The sequence below is a fragment of the Nanorana parkeri genome, unplaced genomic scaffold, assembly GCF_000935625.1.
Source record: "Nanorana parkeri isolate BGI_ZX_2015 unplaced genomic scaffold, ASM93562v1 scaffold3045, whole genome shotgun sequence".
In the NCBI taxonomy this organism is placed as follows: Eukaryota; Metazoa; Chordata; class Amphibia; order Anura; family Dicroglossidae; genus Nanorana; species Nanorana parkeri.
The window spans coordinates 48,047-57,438 of NW_017309313.1; the positions used below are offsets into that span (position 1 = coordinate 48,047).

At 48.6% G+C, this 9,392-nt stretch overlaps 1 protein-coding gene across 1 annotated transcript in view; it reads left to right on the forward strand.

Annotated features, from left to right (window-relative positions):
• Positions 1 to 2,634: 2,634 nt before the first annotated feature.
• LOC108802705 (SH3 domain-binding protein 1-like) overlaps positions 2,635 to 9,392 on the forward strand; it is a 25,027-nt gene continuing 18,269 nt past the window's right edge. Inside the window, exons 1-5 of the mRNA XM_018574564.1 lie at positions 2,635 to 2,769; positions 4,661 to 4,703; positions 6,993 to 7,097; positions 7,171 to 7,247; positions 8,873 to 8,934. Coding sequence (XP_018430066.1) covers positions 2,714 to 2,769; positions 4,661 to 4,703; positions 6,993 to 7,097; positions 7,171 to 7,247; positions 8,873 to 8,934 — 343 coding nt within the window. The 5' untranslated portion in view covers positions 2,635 to 2,713. The remainder of the gene's footprint in view (positions 2,770 to 4,660; positions 4,704 to 6,992; positions 7,098 to 7,170; positions 7,248 to 8,872; positions 8,935 to 9,392) is intronic.

Sequence of the window (9,392 nt, forward strand, 5' to 3'; positions counted from 1 at the left end):
AATGTCACATGGGAGATCCTTCCAATGTCACATGGGAGATCCTTCCAATGTCACATGGGAGATCCTTCCAATGTCACATGGGAGATCCTTCCAATGTCACATGGGAGATCCTTCCAATGTCACATGGGAGATCCTTCCAATGTCACATGGGAGATCCTTCCAATGTCACATGGGAGATCCTTCCAATGTCACATGGGAGATCCTTCCAATGTCACATGGGAGATCCTTCCACTAACCTCTGTGGAATCGCTCCCTTGTCGCCGCGACATTACCAAGCAAGATTCAGCAGAGCCTGGGGCCAGCATGGGAGAACTTCCATACGGAATGGAAGGCAGTTTCCGAACAATCCTGACCCCAGCCTAAATATAAAACCAAAAACGCAGTTCCTTCATGATTCAATGTTCTATGACAACAAAATGTGAATACTTTTCATAGGCACTGTATATGGCTTTCCAGACTGGGAATGTTTCATCACGAGCCCTGCTATGCAATGAGACCTTATGTCATACAATTGTTGCACTTTTTTGGGTCTCTAGCTAGGAGCTCGAAGCTTATGGCATTCTTTGCCTCAGTGAGGGCAAAGTATACAACCTTGACTCCAACCTCCAGCTGATGCAAAGCTTCATTTTATGCCCCCGTGAAAGATAGACCTTGTGCATTGATTATCTAATTATAGACCATCGGCATCAGCACTACACTTCCAATAAAACAATCCCTGACAATAAGGGGTGAAATGTGAGCAAAAAGGGGCAAACTTGGTCAGCAACAATACTTAGGTATAGTGTGACATTCAAATAATACTTCTTTGGTATCAGGGGCCCTAATGTAAGCCATAAGACAATTTACACCATTGTACAACAGTCTGAAATGTTGACAGGAGAGTAGATGGATCCATGATCATAAATCACTTTGCGGTGCTTCCTTCTGCCTAAATCAAGCCATTGGGCCCGTAAATGTTTTATAAATCGTTCTCAGTTTTGGCAATGTGGTGCCCACTATATCCTCCTTTCCCTGTTCTTAGCTGACAGAAGTGGGACTCGTCCTGGTCTGTTGTGTCCTGACGCTTGTCTTCACACCGCTCTGGTAAGGAGCAATTATTGAACTATTTGTCGTCTTACTGACAGTTCCAACACATCAGATGAATGTCCTAAGACTTCCCTAATAAGCAAGGTGTTTTTATCTACAGAACTACTGCTACCTCAACGGGTTTTCCCCCCAAAATGTCTAAAGCTGGCCATACAATGTCCTAGTTTTATTCGTTCAACCCTGTGGCTGAATAAAACAAATAGAACAGATTCCTCCATCAAAGCTTTGGCAGCATCGATGGAGGAATCCCCGCTGTTTACTTTGTATTCTGACAGAGGTCGCTGGCCACTGTCAGAATACCTGAACAGAGCTGGCAGCTCATTGGCTGCTGGCCTTTGTTTGTTGGAAGATCTTCTGAGTGGCTCCTTCAATCAGCTGATTGAGGGATGCCGGCCAAATTGGTGCCGTCAGGAAGCTGCCAAAATTCACAAAATCTATGGCCACCTTAAGATGCTGCCACCAACAATCATTCCCTGGTTAAAGTTCACACATCCACATTTCAGCATTCTCCATTATTGAGCTGACCCCTAAGGTCTCGTTCACACCTAGGCGTATTGCATATGCGCGATTCGCGGTAAAAAAGTCGCGCAACAAACGCGCGTTTCCGAAGGCTACTTGGCTGTATCCCAATGGAAACGCACAACAAAACGGCCCAAAGTAGTCCCGGCACCTTTCCAGGCGCGGGCCGCTTTGTAGCGCGTTAGGGACGGGCGGAAATATCGCCAAGGTGGGAACCAGACCAGTGAATACAATGCGATTTATATGTTGGAGCGTTTTGTAGAGCGTTCGTCGTGCGTAGAACCCGCCGCAAAACGTTCCGGTGTGACCGAGGGCTGACCCTAAAAAGTGGTCACTATGTGTAGAGTGGTTATACCTTCCCTATGCCTTGTGTCTGCCCTCCAAACATTTCACCATTTTACCTGGTTTGGGAATGACACAATGTTTCATCCGACAATACAGCTTCTTCCGACGGTACAACAACAATGACATGACGAGGGAAGGAAAAAGAGAACGATATAAAGAGAGGAAAAGGGAAGAAGGAAGAGGAGGAGGAGAGAGAGATAAAGTCAGAGAAGGGGGAGAGATACAAAGTCAGAGAAGGGGGAGAGATACAAAGTCAGAGAAGGGGAGAGATATAAAGTCAGAGAAGGGGAGAGATATAAAGTCAGAGAAGGGGGAGAGATACAAAGTCAGAGAAGGGGAGAGATATAAAGTCAGAGAAGGGGAGAGATACAAAGTCAGAGAAGGGGAGAGATATAAAGTCAGAGAAGGGGAGAGATATAAAGTCAGAGAAGGGGAGAGATATAAAGTCAGAGAAGGGGGAGAGATATAAAGTCAGAGAAGGGGAGAGATACAAAGTCAGAGAAGGGGAGAGATATAAAGTCAGAGAAGGGGGAGAGATATAAAGTCAGAGAAGGGGTGCAGCACTCAAAGACACTTCAAGAGCCAGTCTGTAAACAGAACACATAAAGTTGAAGCTTTCACTGAGCTGAGAGAGGAGGAGGAAGAAGACAGCAATAGATAATGAACATAACATGAGGAGGAGGAGGAGACAGAAGCTGCCTCACCCAGAAACACAGAGACGGAGCAGAGACAATTAGAGTGCAAGGTCAGAGACACCTGTAACATGATTCAGAGACAGCTGAACAGAATGAGACAGCTGGCCAATCACGGGCCTGGCAGGTGGGTACCTGATACACTCCGGAGAGCACATTGAGTTTTTGTGTTTATACCAAGTGCTGCACATGGCAGTTAGCGGCTGTTTATTGGGAATGTCCGGCTGTATTAGAGATATTAGATGCCGGTAACTTTGTGGGTGGTGACAACATACTAAATTCCTCCAGGAAAATGTCACTTTCCACACCTGAGCGGTGACCCCAATGCTCGGCCTGTATTCCCTCTCAGACCTCTCATCAAGATGTCACAGGTCAAAGTACAAACTTGTCATTCCTTCCTCGTGTTCCTGTAACATGTACAAACCACCGAACATGTGTATAGCTATACATGTATGGTGTGTGCCGTGCATACTGTGCTGTGTATGGCGTGTGCCGCGCATACTGTGCTGTGTATGGCGTGTGCCGTGTATACTGTGCTGGGTATGGCGTGTGCCATGTATACTGTGCTGGGTATGGCGTGTGCCGTGTACACTGTGCTGGGTATGGCGTGTGCCGTGTACACTGTGCTGGGTATTACATGTGCCGTGTATACTGTGCTGGGTATGGCGTGTGCCGTGTATACTGTGCTGGGTATGGCGTGTGCCGTGTATACTGTGCTGGGTATGGCGTGTGCCGGGTATACTGTGCTGGGTATGGCGTGTGCCGTGTATACTGTGCTGGGTATGGTGTGTGCCGTGTATACTGTGCTGGGTATGGCGTGTGCTGGGTATGGCGTGTGCCGTGCATACTGTGCTGGGTATGGCGTGTGCCGTGCATACTGTGCTGGGTATGGCGTGTGCCGCGCATACTGTGCTGGGTATGGCGTGTGCCGTGCATACTGTGCTGGGTATGGCGTGTGCCGTGTATACTGTGCTGGGTATGGCGTGTGCCGCGCATACTGTGCTGGGTATGGCGTGTGCCGTGTATACTGTGCTGGGTATGGCATTACACAGGCGAAGGTGCATCCCCCCCCCGGCAACCAATCAGCTTCTCTCTTCAGTTTGTTGAGTTAGATTTGACAATGAAAGGGAGAAGCTGATTAGTTGGCGTGTACGGCTGATCCGGTTAGGGATTCCTCGCGTGGCACAACGCATGATACTTCGTGTATTTGGTTGTTGGATCGCAGACGGAGCCGCTTTGGACTCGTATTATCTCGGTTCTGGTTTCATGAAGATTTGGAGTCTTTGTTCGGCGCGCACAATGTGGTGACTCCGGCCAATACATTGACCTCTGTGTGCAATTCTCTAACCACGTGCAGCCAAATTCTGCAGGTCTTTCCCGTATTCGGGACTGTAGCCTCTGGTCACATCCGTATGTATTCCATGGAGTGTGGGCGGAGCTGTATTCCATGGCGTGTGGGCGGAGCTGTAGAGGGTTCAGATTCGGGACTGATGGCATTTCCCACATTCCCGTCAGAAAATGTATCGAAGGAACATAAAACGAGACACTTAGCAGGCAGGTTGGTCATTTCAGAATAAAATGTTTGTTATATAACTGATCACGTGACTCTCCCTGACAATGCCTTCCTCTGCTTTTCTCTCCAGAAGGACGGCACCAACCTTTGTTCAGGCATCATTCAGGGCCGCCATCTACTTCCTAGAGGAAAATGCTTCCTTTACATCCCTTGCCTTTATGTTTTGGGCTGCGTGTAGCATGTTATCCTTCCCCCCAGACTAGCCCCCTGCTACTGTATCTCGATGTGTGACATTGTACAGTCTGAGTGATCAGCGGGGGAGGGGACTCTGAGAAAATGCTTCTTCCTTTTTATTACCGCTTCACCCGCACAGCCAGAGCCATTGGAGCTGAGGAACTGCTCTAGGACATACGTGTGCATGGGGACATGCCAGGATGTAGCACACAGCGTTACTTCTCATTCTAGTCGTTATGTGAGAAGTCTATAACATTCAGTGTGTATCCAGGTCAAATGACGTCACAGACTTATTGCCTGAAGAATTACTTCTGGTGAGAGACGATCTTCTACGTGATGATATTATTGTTATATAAGAGCGCTGCGATGGGGCCCATATGGTGTCACAGGAAAATAATGGCAGACATGATGGGAGGGGATACAATGAGGATCTTCTGTATATAGGGACATACACGGGTCACAATCCGATATCACATACACGCCATGCAATACAGAGTGGAAGGGTTGGGCCCCCTTCGGGTTATTTACCATATTTTACATCTACAGAGAAGACCAATTCCAGGGACAATGGGAGCAATCTTCCTGTCATATTGGAAATATTCTTTCACTTCCTGTTGTGTCTCCTGGACAGGAAGAAAAGAGAAATTTGCCCAAATACAGACGGCAATATAACGGAAAATTGTTTCCTTTCCTGGCGCCAATACACGGCAGCATACAATGGGTTAGCTCCACCCCCCCAATCACAGGAACAGTGATACTGTAAATGAAAGCTCGCCTCCTAAGGCCGCCAAAAACCATGGGAGGGCCCCGTATGCCGCCATGTATGTGAAAATGACTGATAGGCAAGTATACAATTTATCGTTTTCCTGACGCAAATATGGCCGCATACGAATGGGACAACCAGGGAGGGTAATGCCGAGATATTTATCTATTTACACATTCAGAACCAAACTTCACCATGGACAAGACTCCTGGACAGACCCTGTGATGAGACGGGAACATATACCAGGGTACTGCCTTCCAGTATAAGTCTGGACATGTAGCATAAAAAAAAAAGTCATGTGACTTGCAGAGAGCCCCTTCCTGATACCACCAGAAAGATGACCCGTCAGAACCAGCTGGACACTAACAATGCTGTATATATGGAAGCCACATACTCGCCTGTGAGGCAATGAAGGGTTATAGCACAACAGGACCCGTCAGAACCAGCTGGACACTAACAATGCTGTATATATGGAAGCCACATACTCGCCTGTGAGGCAATGAAGGGTTATAGCACAACAGGACCCGTCAGAACCAGCTGGACACTAACAATGCTGTATATATGGAAGCCACATACTCGCCTGTGAGGCAATGAAGGGTTATAGCACAACAGGACCCGTCAGAACCAGCTGGACACTAACAATGCTGTATATATGGAAGCCACATACTCGCCTGTGAGGCAATGAAGGGTTATAGCACAACAGGACCCGTCAGAACCAGCTGGACACTAACAATGCTGTATACATGGGGCAATGGAAGGATGACAGTATAACAGAATAAGCCTGCAGTGAAGCGACTCCATGAGTTATATTTAAATATCAAAACAGCGCCGGGGAACTACAGGTGGCAGCAATATCCTCACATGAAAGGCAGCAGATTGAAGCTGACAACAGATTTCTGGGAGATGCAGGTAAAGCTTTGCTGGCAGAACTACAAGTGTCAGCAGTCTGCGCTCAGCCAGCACCGGGAGGGTTGAAGCACCACAAGCAAGCGAATGGATTTAGGGAACGACCCGCAAGATTCAGCTGTGACATCAGCAGCACAGAATCCCGTCCTTCCCTGGGAGGTCCAATCACACATATGATACAGGATCCGACTTGTCCATGCGTGTGATCATTCCAGGACAACTGGCGTCTCGGATCATGTAGTCTGTCCGGAGTCACAGGACCAGGAGGCCAAGCAAGTGTTTAACCTGCCGCCATGATGGAGGAAGCATCCGAATATGGAGGGACCCCAAGAGACCACTTCCTGCACCCCAAACTCTGATGCTATGGGTGAGGGGCTTCCCTTATAAAATTACATTTAGCCACCTGAACAAAGGGAACTTCGCAGCAGGAGAGGAGGAACCTGAGCGGTGGGAGAGGAGGGACCAGCAAGGTGAGGACAAAAATATTCTTATAACCGGCATGAGCACTGAGGACAGAAAAAAGAATGGCTGCCTTGGGAGGCGTGTCTTATAGAATAACTGGTCCTGTGACTGGACAAGGGGTGGAGCCAAACCCATTTGTATGCTGCCATGGTGGTGTCAGAAAATATATATATATCTAACATATTCTGCAGAGTACACTGAGCCAGTCACATCAGTCTCTGTACAGAGGAGCTTGCACTCTAATGTCCCCTCCCCCACACAGTCACACACTATTATTATACATTTATATAGCTCTGACATATACCGTAGTGCTGTTACAGAGAATCCATCATGTTTATGGAATGGAAATCTGAACACAAACAGGACAAGCTCCATGCACATAGACCCGCTAGCACTGCATAGCTAGATATGTTTCGTTGATTCCCCGTTGTTCTCCTGTGTCTATGGAGTGATTCTTCTATTCCTCTCTCAGGCAGATCAGCAGGTGGAGGTGGTGAAGAGAGCGGCTCATCTTGTAGGGAAGCGATTGGCGAGCTGTATGCAGGGCCCGCTGAGCTCCGACATGGACAAGAGGCTGGTGAGGCTTTGGTGATAAATGATTTCTAGAACAGATGAACTGACACAAAGGTGACTCTGATTTATCTTTGCAGAAGAAACTCGCATTGATGACGCTCTCAATGACCATGGCGGATTGTTTGAAAGAAATGGAGAGCGAGTCCAGTCTCCGGTGAGTCAGTCAGTATAGGGAGGTGGAAGTCATAATGAGGGCGAGTCCAGGTGAAGGCCGTCATGAGGACCACACTATGGTCCTACCTCCTCTTACCGTGACAAGCCAACCTTGTCTTCATTCAACTGAATGGAGGACTCTCCTTCCTCTATGTAGCGCCCACCCCGGAAGGAGCCGCTGGGTATAACGGCACTTCTGGCAACCCGGGCGCTCTCCATTTTCTACACATTTACAAGAGGGAAGTTTTCAGCCCCCTTGTGCAAGACTTTTAACCAATTAACATAACCGCCCGGCAGACCGTACTTACTAAGGAGCAACCTCAGGTACTCATGGTTGACATGATCAAAGGCCTTTGCCTGATCCAGCACCAGCAAATACTATCCCCAGCCTGCAGCCCGGCACCGCTTCAAGGCCTCCTGGACAGCTAAAACGGCTTTGAAGGTGTTCCTACCCTCAGTGGCTGCACTAGGGGGTGTGGCTCGCACTGGGTGACACCATTGAAGGTGGTGACACCAAAATGACTAACAGTCATTTTGTCACCTCTTCTGAAAACTCTGGTACTTGGTCATGGAATGATGTCCCGGTGGTGTGTCATCCGATTGCTGTTCCTGGTGACTCCACGCCTCAGGATGCCCCTGCCCACCCTGGACTGAACAGTGCTGCTGGCGAGAAAGCAAAGACTCTGCTATTGATGATAAGCACCAGAAAGATCTCTTTGCCAGCACTTGTGGCGCCAGTTCCCAGTCATCGAAGGATCTTTACCTTTTGATAGAAGAATCACAGCTGAGCTCTTCATAGCGAGAGGAAGTACCCCCTGAGCAAGGCAACTATTGAAATCCTCTACCAAATGTAGGGCCAATATAGACTTAAGAGAACTATGGGGTCATGGGGGGTGGGGGTGGGGGCATATACTAACCTGCTCCCGTGACCCAAAGCTCAGTATAGGGTTAGGCCATTGCCTGCGATATACTGAGAGCACCGCAGCCGGGACAGATCCCGACCATACTGTCTGGATCCACCCAGCTGCGTGAGTGACAGCTGGCTCTGCCTATCTAGAAGCATAGCCAGCTGTGCCCGCCCCCTCCCTGTCTGTTCCTCCACTCAGTGTTGGAGGATTGGAGAGGGGAGGGGGGAATCCCTGTGGGGAGCAGTGACTGACAGTCACCTCTCTCTGCAGGGACAGGATCGAGAAGTGATTGAGCAACGGTATGTGTTCGCTTTCTTCCCGATCAATAGAACCGACGTGTGACAGCTTCTTTGTCACAGGTCAGCTCTAACTATGAGGATCATAGGATCACCTCATAGTTCTCCTTTAAAGGCTTTGTAAAACGTAGCCGTCAAGCCATCTGGTCTGGGTGACTTTATCACAGCTAGCTTGTCGTGTCCTCAACTGCGACCTCCTCTGCCAAACTTACCAAGGCAACATCTCCACTCCTTAGACCTAGCGTAGAGTTCAAAAAGCTTCTCTTTCCTTCCAAGGACTTTACAACCTTCAGGATCCCTGACCTGGACTTTGTCAAGGAGTCTATACTATGTTTAAGGCCAATGGCCATTTTACCAGATATACCCCGTTTGCAGTTCTGGTAAGGGTCAGATGAGTGGTACTTCCCATAATCCCTCTCCAGAACCAAGGAGGCATTCACCTCAGAGATTGCCCCAGGATCTCCTCCCCCCGAGACAAACATTGGTAGATCATATGTATCTATCAAACTGCTTTCTGTTGGCTAGGCCCCTGAAGAATCCAGCAATCGGCTCCCACCACTCAGCCTTACTGCTGCCAAAGTTCAGGATGGTCACCTGCACCTGACAAAGGATTGTCTACCATGTTCTTCCTCGAGGAGAGTGGAATTAGGGTTCGGGTTTAATCTCCAGATGTCCCTCTGAGGGGAGTCTGAAGCATTGAAGACCACAGACGGCATACAGTGATCAGAAAACTCCACCGTCTGCACCACGGGGGGTTCTATCTTACTCTGACTACTGCCTCAAAGAAAAGTGAACCCCGTGTCACCCGGGAGCTGCTTAAAGTGCAAATCCACAAGACCAGCATCCCTGACTATCCTATTTAGAAAAACACTATCATGTCTCAGCCTGTCACTCAGGGCCGTCTTTAATATTGATTGGACCCCGGGCAAACATTTTCTTGGG